Below are 18,429 nucleotides of genomic sequence, written 5' to 3' on the forward strand. Positions count from 1 at the left end.
CAAATCCGGAAAAAAGTTATACCCTAACATAATCAAAAGTTTGTGCCATCTAGTTTTTGTTATTATGTAAAGTGTTTTGATGATTCTGTATACTCTAGAGAATTTGTTGCTTATTCTGCAACAACTGATGATGAAGATGTATCATAAAAGTTTGTGGAAATGCTTTTCAAAGGATGTTATATTAGATGATTGTAAAAGAAAGTAGATGTAAGATTTGTTGATAGTTTCAGATTTATGGCAGCTAACTCGGATAATCAAGTAAAAATCTTGGTAAAAATAGATTTAAAATAGGTACAAAACTCTTTGATCCTTACAAGTTAGACGTACTTTTACGAAAAGATGCATACCTATATGAATATATGACAAGCATTGTTAAATTAAACTACTTTCAAAAGAAGCATCCTACTTAAAACTAACTGGTGAGCATATTAGTGATAAAGATTATAAACTTGCACAAAATGTTTATAAGAAATTGTAATTTAAGACTCTTGTAAACTATTATAAATATTATAAATACGTCAGATGTTTCACACTTGGGTAGTATTTTTGAAAGTTTTAGTGATGCGTCTATAAAAGCTTATGGTTTAGATTTTGCATGGTACTACTCTGCTCCACCAATAGCTTGGGATGCTGCTCTTAAATAAACGAATGTTAATCCAGAATTACTTATAAATCTTGATATGTTACTACTGTTTAAAGAAGATATAAGAAGTGGTATATAAGTGGTATATAAGTAGGCTCTTGTTACCTATGTGAAGGAATTGCATTAAAAAGATGTTGTAAAATGTCTGATTTGTCAAAGCTGATGTCATAATGACTCTGCAGGTTTTGATCAGAATTTAGCTTTAAGAGGTATGAGAAAACTAATAATAAATATATGGGAGATGAATATCATAAAATAGAACCACCAAAGTTTATAATCTAGGTCTTTACTCAAGTGCAATATGTAAACTTAACCTCCGCATACCTTCCATTTAACCCTAGAGCCCATACCTTCTTAAGCCATCTGTAACCCTCACCATAAGAAAAATTATAAACATTTTAATAAAAAGAACGCCCTCACACTATTATCAATGACTCAAAGTCTAAAGGTGGATCAGTATTAAACTCTATTGTTAACAAGTTTCCGTTTGAAATGCATTTACCAGGTCAAAATTTTACTGGACTTGGTACAATGGTAGATGAAAGATTAAATGAGGATCTTACACCAAAAGAATGGAGTTAACCTATAAGTAGAGTTGATAATTGCATGATTAAGTTAGACACATTAATAAAGACACATCAACTCGCAATAACGTTTGTGATAAATAAATGTTTGAAGGAATGGCTAGTATTGTTGTTCTTTCGTTTATCATCATGATGCATGCTATCTACTTAATAAAGACACATCAACTCGCAGTAACGTTTGTGATAAATAAATGTTTGAAGGAATGGCTAGTATTGTTGTTCCTTCGTTTAGAGAGAAGTTAGATAATTCTATCGGTGAAAAAATTATAGGAACAAGTATGAAGTTTGGAATGGGATTGACTACATCTTAGAAAAAAGTAAAAAAAAAATCAATTTTAGAGCTTCACTCCGTTAATCCTTCGGATCTATTTCCAAGTAACATGTCTCAATTGGCTGATAAATTACATAAACAAGTAACAAAAAAGTATTCAAATATAAGTAGTTGTTTTTAGCATAAATGAAATATGACCGGCTTATCTTGTTGATATTCAAAAAATTGATGTGCAAAAAAATGATGGCTTGAAAAATCTTAAATGATCAAAAATAATAGTCAAAAATATTGGTCGAAAAGAATGGTTAAAAACGATGGTCGAAAATAATGGTCGAAAAAATGAGCAAAATAAGTACACATGAGTGAGTTTTGAAAATGATGGTTGGTAAAAAATGACCCACCGTTTAAACACAACTTATGTAAATGTTATCAAGTTCATCAATATGTACAACTGAGACTGATAAAGTACTGAGACTGATTGTGCTGTTGAGTGCTGACACAAAATAGTCAATAAAAATTCTATAGAAAAATTTTTCGAACTATTGATTTCAAATTGTTATGAAACAAATGTGAAGACTGAAAACTATTTGATAAATTTATATTTGAAAAAAGTGTTTTTGTGATTTTTCAGAAGTGCAAAGAGTAGTAGTATTCATCTAGTAGTAGTACTCATCGCTAGTAGTATTCAGACTAGTGTTATTAGATCTTTCTAGCATTAGAAAATAAAATGATCAATATGAAATCAAAATAAAACGATCAAATTTTACTTTCTTTTTTTTTTTTCACAATTTTCAAATAAAATGGGAAATTTTTCTTATAACGATGAGATAAAAAACGATGATAAAAAACGATGATAAAAAACGATGATAAATAACGTTGATAAAAAACGTTGATAAAAAACAATGATAAAAGTAAAATGAAACGAAAATTTTTTAAATTAAATTTTTAACCTTGAAGCAGTAAAACAAACCAAGATGACAAGATGACAGCGCAACTCATCATCTGTAGATGACAGCACAACTTCAAGAGGTTTTTAATTCAATTTTCTTTCTTTGAGTTTTTTGTAATAATAACTAAGGTCGCAAATGAAAGTGAAGATTATTTTGCTTACATTAACTCATGCATAATATATAAATAGTAAAGCTAGATAACATACATCTACACACATAAACACACACACATACACACACATACACACACACACACACACATACACACACATACACACACATACACACACACACACACACACACACACACACACACACACATATACACACATACACAAGCAGATGCACAGACAAAAACAAACACTATTATATACAAATAAGTTTGAATTAAAATATATTCAACAATAAATGTTTTCTAAATGTTTGCAATGTTTGCTATTGACTTATCGTATTCTAACTAATGAGAGTTATCCTTATACTGGGTTTTAAATAATTTATAGTTTTGATTTAACTCAACACCTTCTATTGTTTTATAATCCTCTTTAAAATTTATCGTGTGATTGGATAAAAGCTTTGGTATAAGTAAAAATGGGGTTACTAGGAGGTGTAAAATAAAAAAAGAAACCATCGCAAAAAACAAAAGTTCGTTTATTATTCACAGTTTAGATGTCTCAGCGGTTGTTGCGAAAGAATTTTCATACTCCATGTATATATGTGCATTTGTCTGTTTAAGCATGTGTGTGTGTATGTGTGTTTGTATGTATGTATGTATGTATGTATGTATGTATGTATGTATGTATGTATGTATGTATGTATGTATGTATGTATGTATGTATGTATGTATGTATGTATGTATGTATGTATGTATGTATGTATGTATGTATGTATGTATGTATGTATGTATGTATGTATGTATGTATGTATGTATGTGTATGTATGTAGGTATGTATGTAATGGAATTCGATTAAAAAGATTTTTACATGTTACCTAAATAAAAAATATAAAAATTGAAGTAAATAGTATTTTTTAGGATTATATATAGTATTTACAACATTTAGCATTTTTTTAAATATATGCTTTTTCGGCCATTTTTTTCATCTGTTAATTTTTTTTTTTGAGTGGTTGAATTAAAAATTTATACAAGATATGGATTTATTGAAAATTTAGTTTCGTTCGAAAACGAAACTCACAAATGCTTATCTTATCAAAAGATAAAAGAACTTATGATAAAAACAAAAAAAGTTGCATTAAGTTTATAATTAGCATTTTTAATCCGTCGTTGAAATTAGGGTTATTTAAGGCTAGGGATAAAGTAACATAGGGTTAGGAATAGGGTTAGGGTTCTCATTCACTAGAAAAGTTGTGTAACTTTAAAATGAAATGCACGTGACTAAGTCAGATGTTGTGACTCTTGCTTTACTTTTACTAGATAATGATTTTATAGTAAGTTTAATCAAAAGTAAATCTGAAAGAAATTTATTATAAGTATCTTTTTTATATTTGGAGATAAATATTTGGCATCAGTTATTTAATATTCTGCATCTTTTTTATGACATGAATTCATCATTAAAAAATATAGATTGGAAAAGCAATTTTTTGACGCTATTAATCTTTTTAAATACTTATCTTTTTAAAGTTTGTGATGAATTTGTTTCGTCGATATGCATGATGACATCCATTTTTCGTGCGCACAGTTGGTAAAAATGTCATTTATGGTAGTAAATTCATTTTTCATTCAAATTGGTGTAATGTTTGAAAAATTAGATTTCTTGTTACAGAAAGGTTCTGCATATTTATTGTCCAAATTTTAAAATAAAAGTAAAAAGTCGAAAGAAATTTTTTCGGATTAAATATCTAGAAATAGGGAGGAATAATTTTTAAAAAGCACATTTTCGTGTCATATGCAACATATAAAATTAAAATTAATAGAAAGAAAAGTAAAATATTTACAGTGTCGAATCATTTACATGATAAATTTCTATGATGTTATGGTCTTCAACATAAAAGAATAGAAAATAATTCTACAACAGAAAATTTAACTCCGTTTCAGGATCGAATACATTACAAAAGAAAGATGGGGTCGAATAATTTAAGGTCGAAAAAAACCGTGTCACATAATATAACCGATTTAAATTAGAATATTCAAATAACAATTGAATTTTTTACTGATCGAAAATATTTAGAATCGAATATTCGCATTCCTGCATGGATAGAATAATTTACAATCGAATTTTTTTAGAGCCGAATTTCTTTTTTAAGTTTTTAAAACTTGTTTCATTCGAATAAATACATTTAATCTCCTTTTGAAAATTAAATAGAAGTATTACTATATACAAAAGTAAGTAAAAATAAAGCTCTTAATTAAACATCAGCATACTGCTTACATAGGTTAGGGAAATGTGGCGGCAAAGGAAAGCAACAACTTGAAGGCGGTTGATGAGGCAAACTTTAAAGGCATTTTCGATTGGTCTTTTCACACGCTCATTTCATTGAGGTTCTTCATTAACAGATTGGCCTTGAAAAATAAATTGTTCATATGTCTTATTCTTTTTTTATTCAGTTACAGTACGCAGCTCTGCCATATGGTATCATAGAATGCTAAGTTTTGGAAAGTTGTCACTTTTTGACGCAGCGGCATTTTATGGCATTATTCTGGCATTATTTTGGCATTTTGATACTGAAAAATTAAAACTATTGCAATAATGTTTACTTTGGAAAAAAAATTGAAATTAATTCTTACTCCTCATGATTATTAAGGATAATAAAAAACGTCTTTTGACTTCTAATGCTAAGATTAAATTGTTGATCCAATTTTGAAATAAGCAATAGGCTGGCATAAATACGTTTAAATTGCATTTGTTTCTTTAGAAGTAAAAAGTTCTGGTTTAGTGTTTGATAAAGTTTGTTCAAAATAAAATGACGAAATCGTTTTGAAGCAGCCAAAATTTGAGAGATGGCATTATTTAGGCATTTTACATTCACGTTTTTTACATTTTACATGTCAAAAATGTAGGCAACACTGACAGTATGTGAAAAAAAAAAGTTCGATTCTAAAAAATTTGACTTAAGTTTTCGATGCTAAATTAATTTGCTGCGATAATTTAGTTTTTTGACCATACGGCTCTTGAACATCTTAACAAATTCGATTCTAACATCGGATGTTAAACTCACCGGCAACATAAAAAAAACTATATACTTTCACTTTCGACTTTTTCTCATTCCATTTTAACATTATTTTTGTAAATTAGGACAGACAAAAGAATGAAAACCTTCAGAATAAAAACTAAGCAGAATTAACGTAACAATAACTTACTTAATAACAACGGCGCGAAGATTGAGTTTAAAATAGACTTCGAACAAAAATGTTTCGATCCTGGCGCCTATCAATTCAGATGCCAGTCGGTTGTAAATTTCTACATCATAATTATTTTAATCATAATTCGATTTTGAAAACGAACTATGAATTTATTATGCAAGAATTCTATCAAATACTTTTTTTACACAAAATCAAAAAGAATTTTATTAAGTTGTGTAAAGTTTTTTCATCGATTTACTCTGGAAAGTTTTTAAGAATTCGATTCTGACACTGAAGTTTGCTATTATGGTGGTAAATAAAAGTCAACCTGCATCAGATTAAGGAGCTGTAGTTAATGCAGATAAATTATTTTCAGCATCTAGCCAGATTGTTCTCGAACAAAAGTTTCATTGAGTGAGCAAAATTTTCACGTGCTTTAACACGGATTAAAATGTGTACAAATTTTTAATCAAATCGCAACTCAAGGAATTTATAAGTTTGTATTAAGATTTTATGGAATACTTAAGAGAGATTTTATTTTCTCGCAAATAGTGAATAATTTTATACTTCAAGCCAAATATTTAATCACAGTCGGTTTTAAATAGTTGCCATAGAAATAAGAAAAAGTTATAAGTAAAATACTATAAAGGATTAAATTTATATGGAAGTGGGGAACAATTACCCCAGCAAACAAAAAGACGTCTTTAGTCCTCTTAAAGACGTCTTTTCAAGAACGAAAAAGAATTCTTAAAGATGTCTTAAACAGGTCTGCGTTGTCCGTCGAAAAGACGTCTTAGTCAAGACAGCTTAAAAACGCCTTACTTAAGACGGCCTAAAGATTTATTTAATTATATTTTAAGAAAACTGTGTAGTATTTATGGTATATTTAAGTTGCTACTACCGATTATAATGGGTATTGACAACATTAAAAACACAATTAAGCAAGTTCAAGTTCTTACTTTGTTTTTTAGAAACATTATTAAAGAACGAAAAGAAAATTATTAAAAAAAAAAACACAAATAATTTAAAAAGGTACATATAATACATTTAGTTGGATTGTTACCAAGTATCTTTTTGTTAAACAATTTATACAACATATAGTAATATATACAATATATAACAATATAAAAGAATATTTCTTTTTAGTTTTAGTTCATTTTTACAATACTGTCCAATTTGCTGTTTAATTTCAACATTTGAAACCCTTTCAAATCTTCTCTTTACAACTTCTAAAAATCAAATAAAGCATCATGTAGGATATATTTATCAAACATATATTTATCAAACATATTGAAAATGAATTTAACTTAACATAGATTTTTAACTAAATTAAAAGTTGAATAATTTAAATTTATTTTAGATTACCTTCTACTAAGTCATACAGTTTAGTTGATAATAAACCAATCTTTTCACCAGAACCTTTTAAGTTGAACTGTGTCAACAGGTTATTTGTAAATAATCTAAAAAGCATATCGAATAAATAATAAAATTTATGAAAAATATTAAACAATTTATAATTATTGATTTCCATAATTACTATACATTAAAAATATATTTACAAAAAACGAAAAATGATTGCTATACAAAATATAATAAAAAAACCTATTCATGACCAATCTTGTCAGTTGTTTAAAATCTTCTGCACATAAAAAACTGAGCTGTTTAACCTAAATAAAAGTTTGGCTAAATAATTATACAAAAATAAATATTTTCACTTTTAATTTATATGGATTATAAAGTTTTACATATGGATAAAGATTTACCAAATCAAGTCGAACACAATCATCCTCTAAACTTTTGATAAAATCCTCATACTCTCCAGTAGTGTCTAATTTCTTAATTGCAAAATTACTATGGGGTTGTTTATTTATAGCTAAAATGAGCTCCTGGTTTTCAAGAACCTTTAAAACCAACTTGAACATCATGTGCTGGTATTCTAAATTATATGAAGAAAACAAAAAAAGAAATATACAGAATGCAAAACATTTATTGATACATTTTCAAAATTATTTACAAGTATTATTCTTATACCTAAAAAAAATCCAAATGTGAGAACAAACAGTCTCCACATTTTACTTACTCCAAATAAAAAAATCAAGTAAATGTTAAAGAGCTTACTATCAACTTCCATAGGAAACTTATTTTAACTTCTCGGGTCCAAGCGCTTCAATGATGGTTTTTTCTTGTATGTCTATTTTTTGAAGCTTTTTGTTTAGTTCTAATGTATGAGGTATAACTAAAGCAAAAAAAAAATTATATATATAAATAAAAATAGTTATTTTTTTGATCTACAACAGATCTTTTTTAAAAATTTTTGGTATTTTGTTATTATTAATACATTTTTTTCTTATTTCAGGCTTTAGCTCCTTGAGACCACAAAAGTTGATAGGTAAGAGGAGGGGGGAACTTACAATTTTTTAGTTTAGAGTCTATAAAAAAAAATTATATATATAAAAAAATTTGATTGTTCTATTTTAGTTGACTGTGAAGGTAAAAATAAGTGAGGCAAAGATTAAGTTAACAATAAAAGAATATTCCAACTTTAATGAACAAAAAATATGGTAGAAAATTCAAAAGTAATACATACATAATGCACCAGAATATGAAGGTGATTGTTCTTGTGTAGTTGAATGTAGAGGTAAAAATGTGTCAGCTAAAAAAAAGAATTCAGTAATAGTGTAGATTAAAAATATTACTTACTTTTCACTTTAAAGGTATCTTTGGAAACACAAATATCTATTTCATCTTCTTCCTTTGCTGCTGTGGTGTAACAATATTTAGTTCCTCCATATTATCTAAAAGAATCAAAGCTCTTATAAATCCAATATAAAAATCAGATATTTTACCAGCACTTACATGATGGCAAAATATCTGATGTTTATATTGGATTTATAGAGCTATAATACATCTGATGTTTATATTGGATTTATAGAGCTATAATATATATTATATATATATATATATATATATATATATATATATATATATATATATATATATATATATATATATATATATATACACACACACACACACTGCAGGCCAAAAGTTTCCGGACACTTGATAATTTTTATATAAAAAGCTAAAATCTATCCTTTATCATTAAATTAAACAATAATATTAATTTATAATACTTAAACTTACTAATTTTAAGTGTTTATGTAAGTTTGAGGTCAGTAATTAGGTATTACTGGCCTTAAACTTACATAAATAAGTTTGTTTTTTTAATTGCTTATTTTAACTTGATATATAGCGTTACATTACTCTTAAGAGTTTGGTCTTGTTAAAGTTATTTATTTGTTGAAACATGAAAGAAATATTTATAATATAATGATATCCGACTAAAATGATTAAGAATATTTAGTTTTGTTTAGTTTTCATTTGGTAATAATGACGGTTGCATTAAAAATCTTAAAATTACTGTAGTAGATACCATCGAATGATGGGAAGAAACAGGCATTTTTGAAGACAAAAAAAGATCTGGTAAACCACGGAAGACAACAAAAGCAGAAGATAATAGTATAATATTGATGAGTAAAAGAAATCGAAGACTTACGGCCACGGAAATAACTTCAGGCTTTAATAGGAGTCATTCAAAATCTATTTCATTAACCACTACGAAACGACGTCTTAGACAAGCAGGACTTTCTGGCCGTATTGCGGTTAGGAAACCGTTGCTATGGATTGGAAATAAAAAGAAAAGGTTACAATGGGCTACAGACCACCAAAATTGGACAGAAGAAGACTGGGGAAAAGTACTATGGACCGACGAGTCCAAACTTGAACTGTTTAGGCAAAGACGTAGAATTTACATCAGAAGAACAACAAAAGAAAAAATGATCCCAGAGTGTTTAGTGCCGACAATCAAGCATGGTGGTGGGTCAGTTATGGTATGGGGATGTTTTTCTTCAGCTGGTGTAGGTGACCTAGTTAAAATTGAGGGTATTATGAAAAAAGAACAATATAAAACAATTCTAGAAAACAATGCTGTACCTTCTGGCTGAAGATCTATTGGTCGTGGTTTTGTTTTTATGCAGGACAATGACCCTAAACACACCTCAAAATTATGTAAGAATTATATAAAGGAACAAGAGGATATTGTGCCCTCAAAAACATGACCTGGTCGGCCCAATCACCAGGTTTGAACCCAATAGGGTTACTGTGGGAAGAATTGGACAGAAAGGTCAGACAAAAATGCCCAACATCCAAAGAGCACCTGTGGCAAATATAAGAAAAATCCTGGTTATCAATTACACCCGAAATAATAAATAAATTAACAAATGGGATGCCACGGATCGCAAAAAAAGTGATAAAAACTCGTGGGTTATTTTTTGACGAAAAGACAGTTTAATAATAATAGTGTTGTTAGTATTTTTTTTATTTCATTTTTTGTCTTTTTTTTTTTTTCTTAAATAGTAACTATATGTATCTTTTAATAAATATGATATTTGAATTTTATTGAAATAATTATGGGAGTTTGAAAAAAAATTGAACAAAATCCAAGTGTCCAGAAACTTTTGGCCTGCAGTGTACACAGTGGCGTATCTAGGGTAGGGCAAGCAGGGCACGTGCCATGGGCGCCAGCCTGAAAGGGGCGCAAAAGAGGCTTGGTTGCGATACAATAAGCGAGAATTATATAAAAAAAGTTAAGAAATAATATATCATATAAAATAAATATATTATATAAATTAAAGTTTGTGTCATCATTTATTAAAAAAATTGTAATTAAGCACTTTATGTGTGGGAAGAGGGGCGCGAGATCGGTGTTTACCCCAGGCGCTATTTACCCTAGGTACGCCACTGAGTGTACATATATATATATATATATATATATATATATATATATACAAATTTGAGAGTGGTATGAAATTTTCACACATAGGTTTGTGTGAAATATTCATACCACTCTCAAATTTGATTTTAACAAGTTTATATTTGTCCCATGTTTCATCCACATCCAATTCATATTTAACAGCTCTATGATAAAGTACACCTGCAGGCCATATTTTTTTATCTGTATTTATCCACCTTCTAAGCATAACATCTTCTATTTTCTCAAAGTTCTCTTTCCAAACAGTTCTTGCCCAAATCATGGTGTAAAACTAAATCATGAAAAAAAAATTTACAAATATCAACAAAAGCCTTATAATAAATTGGAATAACAGAAATAAGTAGCAATAACAAAAGACAACTGTCTTTTAATTTAAAAAACTTATAAAGGAATGAAAAGGAACAAAAAAAAACCATTAGGTTATTAATTATGGTGATAATGACAAGGAAGAACACTTATTTGTCTAAAAAAAACTAGACAAATAAAACAAAAAAAGGTATTAAAAACAGCGTTAAAATAACTGTGTGGGCAGTTTAAATAAATCTGTTTAATATTTTTAATATTTGAGATATTTTACTTCACCACTAAAAAACAATTAAAAAAATGGTAGCTTTAATAAATTTTCTAAATAATAAAGAAATGAAACAATGTTATAAAAAATTAAATCTCTTAGATAATTTTTATTTTAATTTTACTTTTTTAGCTCTTTAACTTTATTTCTTTTATTTGTTCATTTACTGATTTTTACTTAAAAAGTGATTTTTTTTAATTTCAAAAAATGTTAAATAATTGCATTTAAAAACATTTTTAAATAAAGCAAAGATAATTTCAATTAAAGATTATCTTTTTAAACAAAAATATAAACTGTAAAAAACAAATAAAATGGAAAAATAAAGTTAAAAATAAATTATTATACATATATCAAACTTTGGATACAAGATGCAAATTAATAAAACATTAAATATTAAATATTTAATCAAAAGAAATTTGAGTTTAAAAATCTTTCAATGCAATAAAGGAAAACATGCAAGACCTCCCTTCCAAGGTAGAACAACAACCTTTCGGCAAAGACTTTCCATTTTTAACTCATCCACTTTTACTCTATTTCACCAATACTTGGTATGAAGAAAATTTGAAAGGTTTTAGACTGAATAGGTTGTGTATATAAATCATTTTGTAAATCAAGTCTAAATTTTCTACATTTAAAAAGTCCAGATGATAATTTCTCATAAACAAAACAAAATTGATTTTCTCCTATGTAAAAACATGAATTATTCAGCTTCACTGAATCTTTTAGTTTTCAAGATTTTGTATTTAACAAAGATTGTAGACTTTGATATTGCTTGGCTACTTGAACAACAGGACTATTTGAGTTTTTTACTGCTTTCTTTAATGTCTGCATATAATTTTCAAAGGGAAAGCAAGATATGTCATTTAGTGAACAATCAAATTTAACAACATCATCAAAAATATGAAGTAAACAATGAACATTGTAAACACAAAATGAATTTGTATATAAATGGTTTGAATTGATAACAAAATAATTAATTAGTTCTCTAGCAAAAGCAAGATAATGTTTCCTAAATTCACTGTTTTCATTTAAGAGAATCACCATTGCAACATGCAATGTTAGAAAATGATTATAAATTTCTTTGCTTACAACACCCTTTAAAACTAAGGGACCAGTGTATAAGATAAATTGTCTGAACACTGTTGCTTTCCACTGATCTAACTCTAAAAGGGAACATGGTTGTCGAACAAATTCAGATGGCATCATACCATGTAAGCTTAATAGATTATCAGATATATTTTTTTTATTTGGCCATTTGAAAGTCTACAATGTTTTGGACCAGACTTTAAAAAAGTAAGTATGCGTCTTACTACATCAAGACAAACCATGTGCATATAATCCAAAATAAAATCAGAAATACAAGATATTTTAAGTTGAGCTAAAGGAGTAAGAGATTTCCGATGATCAGTGTACAAAAATGAATTAAACTCCTCAGTTAATCTTGGAGCTGATGGGTTGTTATCAATAAAAACCTCTATGTTCCTCATAAAATCCTTTAACTTGGCATTGTTCACAGGAGTAATATCCTGTATGACCTTGTATACATTTAAGAAAAGAGCAAGAAGGTGCATCACATATGAATGCTTTAAGTGTAATATCAATTTTTTTTTATCATTATAGTATAAACCTTCACCACATAACAATAAAGATTCTTTGAGAAAATCATCTAAGCAGTCTGGTTTACCATCACCACAGAAAAGTGCAATGATAAAAATGTCGTTCTCTATTAGACCAAGTATTGGCCATAATTGAAGATTCGAAGATTTGAAAAGAGGTAACCCATCAACATTAAGAGTAATAGATAACCCAGTACATTGAGAATAATTTTTTAAATTCAAAAAATTACTTTTGCCATCAGTAATAGTAAAGTACGGATAAGTTCCACCACACTTCCTATCTACTGTAACAACTTTAGAGGGTTTTAAAAGGGTTCTTGCATCTTTTGGTAACTCTGAATGACCATATTTTTTAAGAATACTCAAAAGCTCGTTTAATTAGTTTTGAGAAATTTTGCTTTTCGAAGACCACATTGCCAAATCTTCTGATAATGTTTCTGTTATCAAAAGTGGTGCTGCATTACAACATTTTCAGGCTCAGCCTGTGAAGCATTAAATTCAGGATTCAAATTCTATGTACTATTATTAATATCTTCATCTTCAAATGTCGTTATAAAATTCAACATACATTTATTCAGGCGACGACGCTTCATTCGATTTTCAGTTTCCATAATGATACCTATATAAAACCTTTTGCTAGAATAATGATTTAGAGAATTAATATTGGTCGAGATAAAACTTTATATGAAAAATTTCACATCTTTAAAAGACACGAAGTTTATTCACTGCGAAAGTCTTTTTAAAAACGTCTTTTTGTTTGTTAGAATTATTCAAAAAATAAACACGTCTTCAAGACGTCTTACGAAGACGCGCAATTTTTCACGATAATACCCAGCGAGCACAGACGTCAAAGAGACGTTCTATGGACGTCTTAATTAGGTCGCGACGTCTCCGACCAAATTAAGACGTCTCAAAGACGCCCTGTAAGGACGTCTTTATAAAGACGTCCCAGTGATGTCTAAATGATGTCTTCAAAAAACTAATGATGTATTACGAATAACTAGATTTCTAACTGCCGTAAATCGGCATAAGAAAAAGTGAAGCAAAAATCGGCCATTATGGGGGGCAAAATCTTTACGCTATTTATCAAAACAAAACAAATACGAAGCTTAAGATTGTTTAATTTGATTGTTAAATTTGCCCTCCATAATGGCCGATTTTTGCTTAAAAAAATACGCGAAAGTTAGACATCTAGTTATTTTTAATATATTATTGTCAAAAACTTGTAAATTTACACGTACGTAAGTGTACTAACTGAGTTAGCTCATCCTCACAGGACATGTTTATTAAAAAGGCAGTAGATGGAATGCCGAAAGTCGGCACTCGAACGAAATTTGCTTATAGTGCCGGAAGCCCGTTTATTGGTTGAAAAAGTCACGTGTCAAAACAAATTTCTATTTCATATATTTTAAATTCCACTCATTGGGAAAATATTTGAACTAAGGTAGAATTCCCTTAAAAGCTACGTAAATTTTCAAAATAGAGTACATCCGATACAGGTCAACTATTTGAACTTTTTTTATTGTAATTTGAAAATACCTATTTTAGGGCTTTTCTGCCCTGAAAGTCGTTATCCTTGTTTTGCTATATTTAGTGAGAATTAGCAGAAAAATTTTTTTGATTTTTTCAAAGATTCCGCTTAAAAACTACAAGGAACATAATTGTATTTATATGGATGAAAAATTTCTGAAAGTTCTAAATTTTTTTCTTATATCAGAAATCAGCGTAGTATGATATATAAGGAGGCTTGCTAAGTCTAACAAAAAGTAGCATAAAGTCCCTTTAAAACTACACAATTTCCCCCTTAAATACTACATTATATTGGTAAAATATGCCTCCACAAGCTTACTTAAAATAGCCAGGAATGGAGAGAATGTTTACACTGATCTTCTTTAACTAAAAAATGGTAAAATGGCTATAACTGGTACCTTTCTGTTCATTTTGTGCTCATAATCTCTAATCAAGTATGTATATTCTTTATTTTTAGTGTTTAAATAAAATAATAGTATGGGAAAAACCCAGTTTAATTTTAAGATTTCTGCTGGTAGAAAAAGAAGTAGAACAAAAACAAAGCAAGAAACTCGAGCTGAAGTAACGATTTACAGAAAGGACATAAGAGCTAAAGAAAATCAAATATCAGAAGCAGTAGATTGGTGCACAGAAAATAAAAAACCAGACCAGTTGTGCTTCTGTTAGATGGTCATTTGTTGCGATTTGACTTTAAAGTTTCTTCTTTTTTTCGTGAAAATCAAATCAATTTATTTGTGTCTCCGCCTGATACTACTGGAGTCACACAGCTACTAGACCAAGCACCAAATCAACAGCTCCATTGATATTATAATAACATGCGAGATGAGCTTTTTTCCTTTTTCCAGACAATAAATTGAGAAAGGTTCATGAATATCCTAGGAATAATGTGGAACAATTGGGCATTAGGGTACAGCGAGAATTTTTTTTTCTTCTAAAAGCTTAAGAAAAGGTATATTCTTATGTAAAATCAAATTTTAAATAGGGTTTCCTCAAAAAAATCTTTGATCGGAAAAAGTTTTGGAACCCAAATTTGCACTTTTAGAAATTGCAAAATTTAGTAAAATCTTATTTGTCACATTTGTCCTTTATTATGTTTTACATGTCCTTCTTTTTCATTGCGATGAAATATTAAATGCAAATAATGTTTCTATACCAGTTGCAATTTTTTTTGATACTTGTTTCAAAGTCATTATCTTGCATGAATCCTTCCAGCAATGAAGATTTTGGAAATTTCAGGGGAGAGGGTCTTCAATTTTCAATGAGGTTTTAATGATTAACAAATTTGTTAATAACAGTTGTTTTTTTTGTTTCATTAGAAATAAAGGTGGTGCCAGTGATGCGGTTTCCCCAAAAAACAGGAGGTTTATCCCATCTTACTCAAATAATATTTTGATAACACAACTATAACACTATTAAAAAAACAATAAATAAAATAACATATCTTTCAAATTTATTGACATTAAAAATTTTTTTAAATTTCTTTCTTTGTTTTAAAAACAGATAGCAACCATGGCCTACTTAAATACACGGCCTTCTTTACTGCTTAAATCGAAAAAAAATAGAAGGCCAGTTTAAAAATCGTATATTCGGCCGGATGGACAAACTTTCTCAAATTAATTTTAATTATCGCGCTATAAATCTTCATTATGTATATCTGGCACAGGATAAAAAATTGTACGTTAGCTAGCTAAATCCTAACTGCTAAATTTCAATAAACTCAATTGTGAATACTTAATTGTGGCTTCTTTTTAATATAAGATAATAATTATGGTGAATAAATGCTTTTAATAATGGTTGCACCTCTAATTATTTCTGTTGTAAAGTAGTGTCAGTTTTTTGTTTTCCAAACTACAATCATTTGAGAAAGATATGAGTTATATTTGGCAATAGAAATTTTGGGACTGTCAAGTTCTGTGCATGAAATAAAAATACACAAATTCTCAAAAATAAACTTCAAAAGTATAAAAAAACTCTAACACAAACTGATTAAAAGTGAAACAAAATATTTTCATTTTTCTCTCTGTCTTTTTTTAAATGCAACTATGTTATCTGCAACAATTGAATCCCCGACTCTCTTTCTGGTGTTATTAAAATAAATATTTGAAATAACAGTGTGTATAATTTCTTTTCCATGACTTTGATGGTTTGAACATAAAAATGGTTGATACCCTTCTCTACTGCCAAGAACTAACTTTGCTGCTTTACAGTGTTGCATTTGAGACTGATAAATAACATTAAAAATGTGATTTAGCATAGCAAAACTGTCACAGACATATTCTAAAAGCAGTACTGATGGAGTTGTTAACCCACCTCTGGACAATATATTTAAATAATTATAATCATTTAACTGCTGTTGACAATTTTGAGTACAAAGCAATTTGCAACATACTCCAAACTTCTTAATCAATTTTTTGGCAATAAAACCAGCAATATAACTGGCAACTTCATGAGAATCATCCGATAAAGTCACACAATCAAAATCTCTTTCTTTAATCTGCTCCATCAAGGATCTAACATGTTCTATATCTTTATCAGCATTGATATCATTTTCAAAAATGTCAATTCCTTCTTTTATCAAACTTTTTATTTGGATTATACTCTCACTATAAATGACATCTTTCAAACTGACAAGGAATCTGCCACCGCTCATTTGATGGTATTGTCCATATCTTCTTTCTAAGGGATCACTTTGAAAACGAGCAGTCAATATAAATTTGTACTTATCTTCCAGCAGATCTTCAGCTAATGAAGCATGACATAATAAAGTTCTTTGCAGTGCTGATGATGTTTGGGGAGATAATGTATATTTCTCAAAACTTGGAATTTTTGTGTTTTGCCATTTGTTTAACCAGTCAGCAAAAGCTCGAAAAAACTCAGGTTTTTTATCATTTATAATAGCAGCATTACCAAGAAAATTATTAGAAAACTGATTTTTTGAATTTGTAATTGTCCACCATTTATTGAATAGAGTTAAGAATGATGCAATATCTAAACGGCCAGGAAAATATGAAATTATTGCTGCTGCTGTAGTTTCATGGAAGATACCTAAGGCAACACTGACATTTTGCTTCCATTTTCCAGGATGGACAACTTTGTTATTTACATTTGGTGCTTTTTTTAAACTTGCATCCAACAGACTGTCCTTTTCTAATAAATCATGAAATATTTTCCATGATATTTCTCATGATTGAACATGAATTTCATCTTTGAAAGCTGAAAAATTAAATTCTGGAAAAATTAATCTTTTTTTATTAAGTAAGTTGTTTCGAATATTTTTAATCAGATGCACTGTGTCAAAGAATAAGTAAACTTTTTGTGATAGTACATTAATAAACAAACCATCTTTTTTTTCACCATGCGTATCAAGTAATTTTGTAAAAGAAGAAACATTTGAAGCGTGATTGTCACAAACAACACCTCGAACATTAAAATTATTTTTTATTAAAAATTGAATCAAGTTAAGAATTTCAGACTTTAACCAGTCACTGTTCAATTTTACAATTGGAATTGCTTTGACAACACAGGAGATATTTTCTTTCAAATCAACTACCATGAAAGAGACAATGCTTCTATAACATTCATTTTCCTCACTAATCCCAATAACATTGCCACCAGAATATTCAGCACATTGTTGCAAATACATTTCATCAAAAATTATTATAAGATCTTTCGATAAGCTCCCATTTTCATGTAGCAACTTCAAAACTTTCATAGAATCTATTTCACCTGATTTAAGCTTGCCTAACAAAGATATAGATGGGAGTGGGAACTCCTTCAGCAGTAAATGATAAGTTTGCAGTGAAGTGTACCGCAACATCAATGCAAATTGAAGAACATTTGAAGAATAAATTTGTTTTTTTTTTATTTGGTGACTTTTGAGTTCTTCAAGAATAGAAGACAACTTTTCTTTTTCTGTACTAAAATGTGAAGTTATATCTGGACCAAGAAAATCACCTTTTAGCTGGTGATTTTCTTGGTCCAGATATAACTGGAAGAGAAGCAGTTGCTATGCTAGCAGGGTACATTGTAGGAACAGGCTTTAGGTTATACAGCAAACGAAATCGTTTTTCTGATGTTCCTTTATGTACTAATTTTTTCTCAAAGTGTTTTAAACAGATCACAGATGATTTTGTGACAG

The 18,429-nt window shown here is 28.7% G+C and overlaps 1 protein-coding gene and 1 pseudogene across 1 annotated transcript in view; both read right to left on the reverse strand.

Moving 5' to 3' along the window:
* Window positions 1–4,479, reverse strand: part of LOC145202262 (uncharacterized) — a 160,941-nt gene extending 156,462 nt beyond the window's left edge. Inside the window, exons 1-2 of the mRNA XM_090090161.1 lie at window positions 4,399–4,479; window positions 2,449–2,571 (exon numbers count right to left, since the gene is read on the reverse strand). Coding sequence (XP_089946287.1) covers window positions 2,449–2,500 — 52 coding nt within the window. The 5' untranslated portion in view covers window positions 2,501–2,571; window positions 4,399–4,479. The remainder of the gene's footprint in view (window positions 1–2,448; window positions 2,572–4,398) is intronic.
* Window positions 4,480–6,829: 2,350 nt separating this feature from the next.
* LOC149886512 (uncharacterized) lies at window positions 6,830–10,836 on the reverse strand (annotated as a pseudogene).
* Between the last annotated feature and the right edge of the window lie 7,593 nt (window positions 10,837–18,429).

Source organism: Hydra viridissima, unplaced genomic scaffold, assembly GCF_058129835.1.
Source record: "Hydra viridissima isolate aposymbiotic clone 2 unplaced genomic scaffold, HvirCarnegie_v1 scaffold_6, whole genome shotgun sequence".
NCBI lineage: Eukaryota > Metazoa > Cnidaria > Hydrozoa > Anthoathecata > Hydridae > Hydra > Hydra viridissima.